The sequence below is a fragment of the Glycine soja genome, chromosome 19 (genome assembly GCF_004193775.1).
Source record: "Glycine soja cultivar W05 chromosome 19, ASM419377v2, whole genome shotgun sequence".
NCBI classification, from domain to species: Eukaryota; Viridiplantae; Streptophyta; class Magnoliopsida; order Fabales; family Fabaceae; genus Glycine; species Glycine soja.
In genome coordinates this window covers 33,073,665-33,088,274 of record NC_041020.1, presented here as the reverse complement: position 1 = coordinate 33,088,274, position 14,610 = coordinate 33,073,665, and the positions used below count along the sequence as shown (strand labels likewise).

Genomic DNA, 14,610 nt, shown 5'->3' with positions numbered 1-14,610 from the left:
ATAAAGTGCTTACTACATTTTTTGTTTAGATGGACTGGATGAGTACTTCATGCTTCTAGTAGGTGAGTTATTCAATAATGGAGAGGTCTCTCCTGGTGTTGCTTCCCGTCATCAAACTTGTTAACTCATATGCAACAAAGTGATTAACATAAATTTATATTTGTTTTCATCAAAATGTAAGAGATGACTGGGTCGTTCAATGATGGATCCTCTAGTGTCTAACATTCATATCTTAGAAATCACACTAGTAGGCAATATATTCATTTAAAGCATAACAATAGTCATCGAACATGCACACAATCAACCTCATCATAGAACATGACATTCATCGTATATCTCAATAATCACATTAGTGGCATCCATAACATTGTGAGGCATAACAATAACCATCAAAGAGCAACTACAATTAATTTCAACATTGATCATACAATCCACAAACATTACATACAACATCAAATTACAAATTAGAGAATTAATACAAGTTGACCCTCATGTGTTTAGTAATTTTTTTTGTCTTAGCTTACAAGTTCACATGGCTCCATGACACTTTCCCTAGGGTTTTCTTCATTTTAAATTCATTTTTAGTCTTAGAATTACCAAATTAAGTTATCTAATGTCCAATATGAAGTTGCTGCCATGTTTCACTCTTAAACTCATTTTTTAAATTTCTAAGTATTCTGGAAATCAGTTTTCATAAATTTTACATGCTACCCTATATTTTCACACCTAACAAACTCATTTTTAAAGTCAAAACTTGAAAAAAAAAAAAAAAGAAGTCCATACAACCATAAAAATCACTTTAATTTCATAATAGATTCCATCCTACAAAATATCCTTAAACTTATTTTATTCATAACTTTTGCTCAAGGTTCATGAAGTGGAAAGACCCCCCTTACCTTGATGAAGCTTGCACAAAAATGCCCAGATGAACCAAGAACTCAGATCTGAATGTTCCCAAGCTTCAAAGGATGAAAAAAGAAATTTGGAACCAAGGATGAGAGTTTTGCACAAAAATGGAGAGGAAATAAGAAGAGAATGAAGATTAAGAGCCTCTTATGAAAGCTTTGAGGGAAGAAGCCACAAGAACACTTATATGAAGGTTGGAAGAAGAAGAAGAAAATGTATTGCTCTCCCTCCCTTGAAGAACTCGTGCACAACAATGGAGAATAAAGGTTCTAAGTTTGTTTTTTCTTGGAGAAGCGAGGAGATATAAGGCTTTAGGCTTGCTTCAAATGAAACTTGGTTAGGCTTAATGTTGACAAGATCAAATTGATAACATGAATAATCATTTGATAGCCATAATGCTGCCATATATGCATATTTTGCCTTTTGATTTTTTAACTAGAAATGACTAAAGTAGACTTAAGCAAAAATGGTAAAAACTCCTTTTGTTAAAACTGATAAACCTTATCCTAATCTTCTAGATTAGTGTGCTAACATCCCTTGGGATATGTGTACTCATAGTGAACCTTGCACAGAGTTCATTCACACAAAGACAAATTACATTACAACTCAGTGCACAATCCAATTCTTATACAGATGGAAATCTAACTCAAACAATTCCTATTTCTCTGTCAAGCTTTACTAAACCAATCACACACACGCACACACATACACACACATACAACACGAAATTCTATGATTAGAAACATATAATTACTAAAATTAAATTCGTACATACACAGATGACACAACACATAATTTTGTCTATTAATTTGAGTTGTAATTTTTTAGGGTTTTACAACTTTAACTTATTTTAATTATTCTTCATCATATAATTAGACACTTTAATTAGTCAGAACTAATTAAATTAAAATTCTATTTTAAAACTAATTGTATAGTGATTTATGAAAATGCCCTCCACTTTAAACTCTTATGACTTAATCACCCTTTTTCTAATTCCATGAAATCTAAATCATCATTAGTCAACCTTAATTATCCCTACTTAATTTCTAACCTTACTTACATTAATTACTAATTTTCTTCTTTCAATCTTGTGATTTCTATTTCTAGAATAAAATCAAATTATTTACATCTATGCCATTAATGACTTGACCATTATTTGACCGGAGAATTTTCTGTAAACTATCCTTATTCTTTCTAGACTTTAGCTTAAAAGCTTAAGAGTTTAACCATGCTAAGGTATTCTATGGTAATATCTCATTTTCTATCATTTCAATACTAAAAACACTACTCCACACACAACATAACAATAACACTATCTACCACACATACATGAAAAATTGGGATGTTACACTATTGAAAAGAATACATATAATTTTTAGTCTCTCTAAAATCTTGCATTCTCTTATTCTCTACTTTTCTGCTCCGAGTTATATTTTATTTAACACTTTTTAATTTTTGAGTCACCATGATATTGATATAATAATGGTGACTAATCATTGACAAAAACCTTGGTTAGCTATCTATGGTGAGTCTCTTAATATATTTTCTATCCATAAGATTCTCAAACCAAAGAAATGGTACTCTTATTCACTTGCATCAATGAGATATTACTATACTTTTAAAAGTTTAGAGACCCAACTGCAATTTTAAAAGAATAATTAGGAATCTAATTAAAAAATCTTAAATAATTTAGACACTTATAGATTAATTTAACCTTTTTCTCTTCACACCCATGAATTTTAATATCAAACTTTGAATCACAGACTTAAAGAATTTAAACTCCTTAATTTTATTCGAACCAATCTCTAAATCAAATCTTAATTATACTTCTTTATACAACGAATAAAGTATGATTAGGTTGTTAATAATAAACTTAACATATTATATGCTAGTATGAATATTAAATGAGTTTATTATTAACAAACATAAGTCTATTCGACACCTTATATAAGTCTATTCTTTAAGTCTGTGATTCAAAGTTTATTCGACACCGATGTCGAATAGACTTATGTTTGTTAAAAACAAATCCACACTGCTAGAAAAACAACATTTTACATCGATGGAAATGGGCTTTCAAAGACAGTGGACGCGTGTCTTTGATACGAATGTCGTTATAAAGGGTGAGTTTCTACATCGGTCATAAAATGACCGTCTTAGAAACACGTCATAAACAACATCGTGCCTACCACAGCAACGATGTAGAAAGTATTGCTTTCTACATCGTTGTTACCGAAGGCACGATGTTGTTTATGACGTGTTCTATGACGGTCATTTTACGATTGATGTAGAAAGCTTTTTTCTACGACGTTGTTGACACAAACACGACGTTGTTTATCACGTGTTCTACGACGGCGGTTTTGATACGACCAATGTAGAAAGCGTTAAACACGACGTCTATCACGTAAGCACCGACGTAGACACTTTATTATTAATTTATTTATATTAAATTAATATTAACAATTTTTTTATATATAAATTTATATTTTAACAACACATTATTAAAAATAGGACAAGTACATATACTTATTTTAAAAATTAAATCAAGATATGATAAGTACATATAATTAGAAAATTAATTGAAAGTATGATGAGTACACCTTTAAAAATCTTTATCTGGCTGCAGAGTTTGATGAATCGTCAACAAATAAAAGTGTATATTTACAAATGCAAATAAATAAGAGGAAACTCACCAAATTCAGAACTCCCAAAGGTTTTGTCACAGTGAAATTCAGCTCTTCATTCCAGTTAAATGAGCATGCCTACCAAACAATAACATAAACTAAATGAAAGAAACTTTGAGATTTTTCATGTAAATATCTTTATAACTTAAAAAGTGAGAAAAGAGTGGCAAGCCAGTGAATATCTTAAGTAATAAGTTGGATCCCTTAGTTAGAACTGAATTTTATTTAGACAAAACATTTAAAAAAAGGTAAATACAATTTACCAAAAAATAAAATAAAATAAAAGGAGGTGGGATACAGTGATTTAATGGCTGACAAATTAATTTTTTTTCTCAAAGAGAAACAATCTTTCTGTTTCAGCAAGGACGTACAGCAACTCATGTATATCTGATTTGAAAAAATCTTTGCTGAATTATATACTAATAATTTGATGATTATATACTATATTATAAGTTTATATATATATATATACTAATAATTTAATACTATTGTTATTCAATAAAAAATCATTGTTAATAAATTTTTTGATGTAATTATCGTAAAAATAAACAAAGTTAACATTTGTTTCCTAATCAATGTGTTAAATGGTTTGTGTTTTGTATTTTATTACCAGCAGCCTCAATGGATTTAATTTCCAAACATGATGTAAATTTTAGGAATTAGTATAAAACACAGGAAATAATGCATGATAACTATCACCATTGATTCCAAGTTCCAACAATATTTTTCAGAATGAATATCAGTAATTAGCCTAAATTCTGAACTTGTGAGAGAAAAAGGCAAAGATAATCATTGGCAACATCGGTAAAAAAGTTGTAGACAAGACACCACAAATCCATTTCAGCAGAGAAATAATAAAATCCTATAGAACTTACTTTATCATCTTTTTCTGTATTATGACTCAGCCAAGCATAAGTCTCTCTAAAATCGTCAAAAACATGAAGTCCATCATGTGAATGTGATGTTAGAACAATAGAAGGGGCTGAATAAGCTTCTGCTGCCGCCTATACACTATGAACCTACATGAGAGATCAAGATAGTGAGGAACTTATTTATAACATACACAGTAGCATGAAAGGGCATCACAATTTAAACTATTCATGAAAAATCCAACATACAATTTATATATTTAAATACATTTATTAATTTGAATATTTACAAAAGAGAAACAAGAAGGAAGAAATTATAGCTATTAGCATGGTATAGATGGTACAAGGACACAAACCTTAAAAGACAAAATAAGGCCTTCAAAACAAGTGCTCAATAATTAATCTCCCTATTTCATTATTTATATGATGTTTAGAAATATTGGAGATCTCACAATTTATACTCACCTTTCTGCATCTGCATCTGATCATTATGCTCTGTCCCTTTGCCTTTGTTATGCTCTGTCCAATGATAGCAGATTAAAAACACATAAAGCATAGACCAAAACTATGATTCAAATAAAATAGAAAACCACATATACACTTATTACTTAAGTTAATAAAGAATACAAACCTTTGTAAGTTCCTGTTATGTTCCATTGTGAAAATGGACCTAAGTTGCTCTCCTCCTTTCTTGTAAATAGCCCCTAAGAGAAGTGACATATCAATAACATGCAAATATATGAGTTCTCCTTCAGTCAGATTTTGACTCAATCATAACAATCCCAATTTTTCAATTCAAATAATTTTTAATTATAAATCGATGTTTATGAGAGTTATATGGCAATAAAGTTAAAGGCAAATGCCTTACAATTAATTTGGGAAAAAAGTTCATCGTTTGACACCTTAAGAGTTACACACGAAAGATAAACTCAAATATATGACTATTTTCTATTATGAGAGAAACACCCTGTAAACCACTCAAAAAAGCATAACTAAAGTACAAATTGACAGATTTCTATAAATAAAATGCAGCACATTCCTAACCAAACTAAATGAACGCCTATGACTCTTCTCCCTAGGTTCAAACATTCTAAACAAAACATGTTCGATTAATGTCAGCTCTAACAAAACCAAACTTTAAATTTCCTGCTTCTAGTGTCTAGTCTACTTCCACAAATCACAATTGCACAAAGCAATAGCAGCTAGTGCAATCCCTAACTAACCACAATCAAAATGCAGCCACCAAATCATCAACATTACAACAACAACAAAAAATTCAAATTCATGTGCATCACATTCTTCGAGTACCATCACAGTCATTAAAAAACTGAAATTTAAGACAAGTTCCTAAACAAACCTCATCAATCCAGGACCCAGTCCTTTCTCTCAAGGGTCTGAGACCCGCCACTGGATTAACCAACAGTAGAATCACCCACCACCAAAATGCAACCCACAACAAAATTCTAAGCCCCCCTCTTCCTCTTACACAAAAAAAGCTTCAATCTTTCAGTGACAACCATATGAAATCCCTAACTCCTTGTTCGTACAGAGGTAGGTTATCCTGAACTCGCTGCGGTCCAGTTCGCGGCCCAGCTCATAGTGGGCCTCGATCTCGCGGCCCGTCGAGGACTTCAGAATGGTGAGCTTCAACCCGTTCGCGGCGGCTCGATTGCGAAGTGGTTTTGCTTTTTTCCTTTTTCGCCTTGTGCCGCCACACGACTGGCCGTCTCGTGGCTGGCGCGTGGACCATGAGGAGCTCGCGTTCATATGCGAGCCGCATAATTTGTTTGTGAAAAGGGAAGAGGAGATGCTGGAGGAGGTGGAGAGCTTTGGATATTGGATTGGGAAAAGGGAAGAGGAGAGAAGAAAGATGCGGAACGGACGCGAAATATGGTTGTGAAATATGAAGGGACTCAAAATTTGTTTTTTTTTTTAAACTATTCAAAGATGGTCATTATAATAAGACCGCCTTTGTATAACCATATTTTTAAGACAGACTGAATACACCCGTCTTTATCTTAGGATGCTTGCTTATTAAAGGCAGTTACTTTAATAACCGTCGTTGTCAACTTTATGAAAATTACAATAATGCCACCACTATTATTTTTACGACGTGTTGCATTTGACTGTCGTAAGTGTCGTGTCGTAAAATAACATTATTGTAGTAGTGCCAATGTGTAAATGAATTTGGGAGAATGGTGCTAATTGAAACCGCCATGGATTTTAGTAGATAATATTCGGAGAGGTTTGAGGAATATCCTAGCTAGAATTTAGCTCCTTCCCCTACCCCAGCAATAAAATAAGGTAAATCAATCTCATTCAAGAATCTTTAAAAAAACAAAAAACTTTGTTGTTTTTTTTTTAATAATGGCAGGCAGAAAAATTAAAGAATGAAAGAGAGCATAAAGAAAGAAATTGAGACTGCAAAGACTTATTTTATTCTGATATGAAGCAACGTATTTAAAAACATGAAAAAGATAGTAACTGCTAACAAAAAGATGATATCACTAACAGAAAGATAATACCACTAACAGATCATGCCTAGAGAATAGGATCAAAACTGTTTTATCCTATCAGTCAACATGACTTTTATTTTTCCAAAAAAATAGCATAAAAATCTTATCTACTATAATTTGTTAGACAGTTCCAACAGTCAAATCTTAACACTCCTCCTTGACTTTGGAAGTGCAAACTCCAAGCTTTTGTTTCAAGTATTCAAATTTGGCTTTTGGAAGTGCCTTGGTCAGAATGTCAGCACTTTGATGCTCTGTTTTGTAGTACAGTAACTTCACTTCTCCTTCCCTTTGAACTTCTCTTAGAAGAAAAATCTTTATCTTGAAATGCTTAGTTTTGCCGTGAAACACTAGATCATTAGCAATTGATATTGCAGCCTGGTTGTCCACAAAAATCTGTGTGCTTTCTTCTTGTTTCATATGCAAATCTGTCATAATTTTCCTGATCCAAAGAGCTTGATTCACTACAACAACAGCAGCTACATACTCTGCTTCTGCAGTTGATTGAGCTACAACTTCTTGCTTTTTAGAACACCAAGAAAAGACTCCAGAACCAAATGAAAAACAATAACCAGAGGTGCTTCTCATGTCATCAATACAACCTGCCCAGTCACTATCATAATATCCATGGAGCTTAAAATTATGAGAATGAGAGTACATTATACCATAGTCTAAAGTGCCTTTAACATATCTAATAACTCGTTTGGCAGCTTAAAGATGAACTTCACTAGCACAATGCATGAACCTTGAAAGTATACTTACTGCAAACAAAATGTCAGGTCTGGTTGCAGTAAGATATATTAAGCAACCAATCAAGCTTCTGTAATGCATTTCGTCAACTTTATCAGCTCCATCATCCTTGTTAAATTTCTCCTTTTGGTTCATTGGAGATGTAGTGCTTTTGCAGTCCTCCATATGAAACTTCTTGAGTATTTCCCTTGCGTACTTCTTTTGGTGAATAAGGATTCCATCATGATCTTGTTTCACCTCCATTCCCAAAAAGAAACTCATCAAGCCAAGATCTGTCATTTCAAATGCTTTAAACATTTCAGCTTTAAACTCCTTTATGAGTTTCTCATCACTTCCTGTCACAAGTAAATCATCAACATAGACAGCAATAATGATTAAATTTGCATCTACCAATTTCACATATAATGTAGCCTCACTTGGACTTTTGAAAAATCCAAGATCTTGAAGATGATCATCTATCCTGTTGTACCAGGCCCTAGGAGCTTGTTTAAGACCATATAATGCCTTTTTCAACTTGTAAACTTTTTACTCCTCTCCTTTGATTTGAAACCCCTCAGGTTGGTCTACATAAATCTCCTCCTGCAAGTAACCATTTAGAAAGGAAGATTTTACATCTAAATGATAAACTTTCCACCTTTTATGTGAAGTCAAGGCAAGTAGCATTCTAATTGTATCAAGACGTGCAACTGGAGCAAAAGTTTCTGAAAAATCCACTCCAAACACTTGAGCATAGCCTTTCACCACCAACCTGGCCTTGTATTTATTTACAGAACCATCTGGATTAAGTTTGGTTCTATAAACCCATTTTACCCCTATAGGTTGTTTGTGTTGAGGTCTGTCCACTAGCTCCCACGTGTCATTTTTTTCGATTATTTTCAACTCTTCCTTCATAGCATTTATCCACTTGTCATCCTTTCCAGCTTCTTCAAATTCTGCAGGTTCTAGGACAGCTACATTACTCTTTTGATAAATCTCAGATAAAGATCCTGTACCTCTGACAGGAATGTCATCTACATCATCATCAAGGAACTGTGGGATTTCTGGCAGCTGCTTCCTTATTGGCTCATCCCAACTCCGTTGTTGCTCTTCCATAAATTTGACATCTTTACTCATAAGAATTTTCCCATTTTGAGGTTGGAAAATTTTGTAAGCTTTGGAGGTGTTGCTGTATCCAATGAAAACTCCGGGTTCTGCCTTTTTATCAAGTTTTTCCCTTTTAACCGGTGGAACATAAGAGAAACAAACACAACCAAAGATTTTTAGATTTTGTAAATCTGGTTTGTAACCAAACCAGCCTTCAAATGGAGTTTTTTTGTGCAGAACTCTTGTAGATAGTCTATTCAGCAAAAATACTGCAGTGTTTGCAGCCTCCGCCCATAGCTCCTTTGGCAACTCCTTTTCATGCAGCATACACCTTGTCATCTCCATGATACTTCTATTTTTTCTCTCACTCACACCATTTTGTTGTGGGGTGTAAGGTACGGTGAGTTAGTGCTCAATGCCAGCTTCTTCACAAAATTTATCAAAAACATCATTTTTGTATTCCTTGCCGTTGTCAAACCTTATTGTTTGCAGCCTGCAATCACTTTGATTCTCCACCAATGCTTTAAATTTCCAGAAAATATTAGCAACCTCAGTCTTGGATTTAAAGAAATAAATCCAACAAAATCTAGTATAATCATCAATAAATGTAATATAGTATTTATTACCATTTAAAGATGATACTCTCTGAGGTCCCCCAACATCTGTGTGAACTAATTGCAGCTTTTGAGTTGCTCTCCAAGTTGATTGAGGAAATGGTTTTCTGACTAGCTCACCATATTGGCAAGCCACGCAATCGGCTAACTTGTCTTCAAGGATTGACACACCTTTCACCAAGGCATGTTTTTGCATGCATAAAAGTCTAGCAAGATGGAAGTGTCCGAGCCTTTTGTGCCATAGTTCAACATTGGTGGTCATGCTTGAAAAAGCTATTTGCTTCTCCTCCATTAGATTTAAAGCATAGCTTTTAGCCCTCATTTTTACCCTAAATACGTCTTTTCCTTTTGCATCTTTGATCAAGCACCAATTTTCTTCAAATATAACTTTGAAGCCTTTCTCTACAAGCTGAGCAATACTAAGTAGATTTTGATCAATGTCAGGCACATATAAGACATCAGAGATATATTTCAAACCTGTCAAGCTTTCAATAGCAACAGTCCCTTTTCCCTTGACTGAGATGAAATCACCATTTCCAATTTTTACTTTGGAAACAATGGTTTTGTCAAGTTCTTTAAAAAGGTTCAGGTCATTGGTCATATGGTTTGTGCAGCCGCTGTCTATTAACCATGAATCACTGGAACTATTGCTTGTGGCAAAGCATGTTGCGACAAATAGTTGCTCATCTTCTCGTTCCTCCGCAACCACCTTTGCTTCCTCTGATTTGGACTTGCATATTCGCTCTACATGTCCCATATTGCCACACTTTCTGCACTTGACATCTGGCCTCCACCAACATTTTCTTTCAGGATGATTTGTCTTTTTGCAATGCGGACAAGGAGGAAAGGTCTCACCTTGCTGCTTGTTGGAGCCTTCTGGTTTTTTGTTCCTCCATTTGTTGTTCGTCTTGTCTTTGCCACCTCTTGAATTTTGTGCTTTCGTATGAAACGCACCTTGTACCACCTCCTCTTGTCTCATCATTCTTCTCTGCTCCTAGGCTTGTAGAGCATTTATGAGTTCTCCCAAGGTGAAGGTTGGCAGGTCTTTAGACTCCTCCAATGCTGATATCTTCGATTCATACTTCTCGGGTATAGTGACTAGGATTTTTTGCACTATTCTTTCATCAGGAAAGTCCTTCCCAAGAAGCCTCACTCTATTTGCTATGCCTAACAGCCGGTCAGCGTAGCCTTTAATTGTTTCAGTCTCTTTCATGCTCTGCATCTCGAATTCTCTGCCCAAGTTGAGTACTTGCATGCCTTTGGTTCTTTCACAGCCTTGATATTCTGATCTGAGATAATCCCAAATTTGTTTGGCAGACTTGAAGTTCATAATTCTTGTAAAAATAATTTTTGACACAATAGAGAAAAGGAAATTTTTAGCCTTAGCCTTTTTGGTCTTCCTTTCTCTGTGATTCTTCATCTGAGCCACTGTTGGATCTAAAGGTAGTTCAGGAACATCATAGTTTTCTTCTACTGCCTCCCAAAGATCCAAAGCTTCAAGATGAGCGGTCATCCTTGCAGCCCATAATTCGTACTCCTCACCATCAAAGATTGGTGGTGAACCTGTTGTGTATGATGTTTCTCCCTCCATTTCGATTTCTCTCAACTCACAGATCCCTTAAAGATAAGAGCTTTAGATACCAATTTGTTGTTTTTTTGTTAATAATGGCAAGCAGAGATATTAAAGAATGAAAGAGAGCATAAAGAAAGAAATTGGGACTGCAAAGACTTATTTTATTCTGATATGAAGCAACGTATTTAAAAACATGAAAAAGACAGTAACTGCTAACAAAAAGATAACATCACTAACAGAAAGATAATACCACTAACAGATCATGCCTAGAGAATAGGATCAAAACTTCTTTATCCTATCAGTCAACATGACTTTTATTTTTCCAAAAAAATAGCATAAAAATCTTATCTACTATAATTTGTTAGGCAGTTCCAATAGACAAATCTTAACAAACTTCAATAAGAATAATGTGCGACATATCCTTAAGCTACAGGTGGTTGAGTGGGGCAATCGTATTCATGTTGTTCAATGATCACTATCAGCAACAAGTTAAGCAAATCTCCTCCCTAGGTTGTTACTCGTTAGGCAAAATCACTAGTCTTTCGGTCGGTTTGTGAAAAGAGAAGACAGCTCTGTTAGAACAGTATAAAAGAAACAAAATACAAAATGAGAAAAAGTAAGTCCTTTAATTATTTTTTTTTTATATAAATAGACACTTTAAACTTTAATTTTATCTTAATTGATCTTTAAATATTATTATTTTTACAAATAAATACCAAAAACTTTAATTTTATTCTAATTAGTATTTAAATTTACCATTTTTGTAAATACAGACACTTTAAACTTAACGTTAATCAAATTGATACTTAATATTTATTCTTTTTACAGATAATTTCTCTACCAAAATAGAGTTAAAAAACTAACCAAACACGGAAATTGGATAATTTATTTATCTTAAATGTGAATCATTCATTAATCTTTATTTATTTATTTTGTAATTACTCATTTTTTTCATATATTCAAATGTAATAAAACTCAAGATTAACCTAGTGGTGTAAAATTATGTTGCATTTATATGTAAAGAAACAATCTATTTAGCAAAATAACTCGTGTTTGGTTAACTCTGTAAAATTCTCTTGAGACAACGACAACTAAGGGTGGGTAACTGTTTAAGACCTGACCCGCGAAGTCCTTATTTTATAGGAGTCAGATAAGTCCAATGCATGAAATAAATGGACAATTTTTAGGTCCATATCCGATTTGCCAAACATGCGGATAAATTGGCTAGTCTATGAATCCAAATAATGATTTAAAAAACAAAAAATAAAATTAAAAATGTATAAAACTAGAAGAAATTTTCCGTTCATTTTTTAAGCTAAAATTTATAACAATAAAATACATCAACATTTATAATAGTCCTAAACACTATATATTAAAGTTTTTAAGACTAACATATATCCACATTTATAATCGTTTCAATATTAAAAGCATAAAAAAATATTTTAACAATAGTCCAAATAGAAAATACACACCAAATAAACATAATCTTGATGTCTTAATTTAAAAGTCCAAAAACACAACCAATTATTAAAGTGTTAATGTTTTAAAAATAAACATAAAACATTCTTAAATTTAAATATATCATGTTTTGAAGTTTGTGGAACAGTCCGTGAACCCACGAATCAATCTAGGTCCGTTATCCATTAGGATCGTGGACTTAACCGATCAATCCGTAAACCTGAATTCATATAGTCATCCCTCACAACAATCACACACTAAGAATGAAATGAATCTGATAGAGGGTTGAGAGACCCGTGACAAGAGGGAGAGGAATGGATTGATATGCTAGTAAAATATAAAGCTATTTCACTTTTAATTATAGGATTATTTTTTCTTTTTGGTCGTGGATTCTGTTGCACTTTATACAAATGGAAAGCATCATAAAGGCCAGAAGCCTTCCCAACGTAAAGTCCAGGCAAGATCTAGCTGCATAGTAAATCCGTGAATAACTGAAATGGATATGTTTTCTAAATTTCTTATGATAATTACAGCAATAAAACAAATTTGAGGTAGGGTGCATTGTTTTTAAAATTAAACTTGAAGTCTTTATAATGATAATCGTAGTCGCATTATGTATAAAAAAAAGTTGTTGTCACATTTACTTATAAATAGTATATTATCTACTCATAAAAAAATAGTATCTTACTATATACATTGACGAATATTTATAAATACAAGTTAAAGGTTTCTGTCAAAAAAAAAAGTTAAAGGTTAAAAATATAAATTTGAGTATTGAATGAAAAAATAATGAAATTAAATATTTATTATAAATTGGAAGCATTATTAATTAAAATGAAAATTATTAAATAGGTTAATATAAAAACTCACAAGACATGTATTATAAATTAGGAAAACTTATCAGTGTATGAAAAAGGAGTACAGAGTGATGAATTCAGAAAGCATGCAAAGGACAGGTGAACAAAATTCATGCATTTTTATCTTAATAAATAATTTTAGTGTATTTTAAAATTTAAATTTTATACATACATATATATGGAGATATATCTAGTGAGAATAATTCTTATTTTAAACGTATGAGAATTTATATAGTAGTCACATGATCACTTTAAAATATCATGTGTATTTATTTTTTAGCATTTAAACAATAAATATAAAAGGAGATAAATGAGAATGCTACTTTTAAAATAAAATAATAATTTGAATGAAAATGAAACTTGAAATTGAAGAGTGAGTTTGAAAATAAATTATATAAATCAATTATTAATTTGGTATGGTAAATTCCAATTCCAATTTATACTTATAGAAAATAATTTCATATTAACAATAAACCTTTAGATTAACTAAATTTAATTAAGTACTATTTATAAATTAAAAAAGATAAAATGTGAGATCTTTCACATGGGTGGAGAAATCACATATGCCACACTGAGAAGGAATTGAGAGCAATTTCTGAGCACTCAAATTTAATAAACTTGATTAATACAATGCAAATTACGTATTTTTATTTAAAAATTAAATTTTATATGCCAATTTTACCAAAAAAAAAATGCATAATATGACTGAAACCATTTTTTCTTCCATTAATTTTATATACTAAACTTTTCTTCCATCTCACTTCCATTTTTTTTTTTTACATATCACTCTTTATTTTCTATCACATCATTTATCACATATATTAAATTATTTTTCTTCTTTTAATACTCTTTACAAATTTTCCTTTCACCCACACACTTTAAAATTAATTAAGGTGTACATTTAATTTTTTCCTTCTTTAATATACACATAAAAAGTTATTTCATTTTTTAAATAAAAACTTAAATTTATTATAAAAATATTTTTCTCAATTTGAAGGATCATAAAGTAATTATCATAATCGCAACTCCAACCTTAATTTATATAATCATGATTTCCTGTCTATAATTTAATTGAATGTCAAATATGAGTTTACTTTCAGCAATACTCGTCGAATTAAAACACCTTCTATAGACATGATTTTTTTAAGAGTCCTTCTATATAAACAATTGATATTTACGTGTATGAATAATAGTTTACACAAGTAATAATGACTTATATCTTTTAATTAATTGGTCTAGGATTTGAATCAAACTTTAAGTATAAAATAGATCGTACAGGAGCTACTTAGTATTAATACCATGTTAA

General features: G+C 32.0%; 1 protein-coding gene across 1 annotated transcript; it reads right to left on the bottom strand.

The window, feature by feature from the left end:
• Positions 1 to 10,410: 10,410 nt before the first annotated feature.
• Positions 10,411 to 11,007, bottom strand: LOC114398756. Its single transcript, XM_028360910.1, has one exon. The coding sequence runs from the start codon at positions 11,005 to 11,007 to the stop codon at positions 10,411 to 10,413; it is 597 nt and encodes a 198-aa protein (XP_028216711.1).
• Positions 11,008 to 14,610: the final 3,603 nt, after the last annotated feature.

Excerpts from the sequence above, each read along its gene's own strand:
- LOC114398756 (XM_028360910.1), bottom strand. The coding sequence starts at position 11,007 with ATGGAGGGAGAAACATCATACACAACAGGTTCACCACCAATCTTTGAT.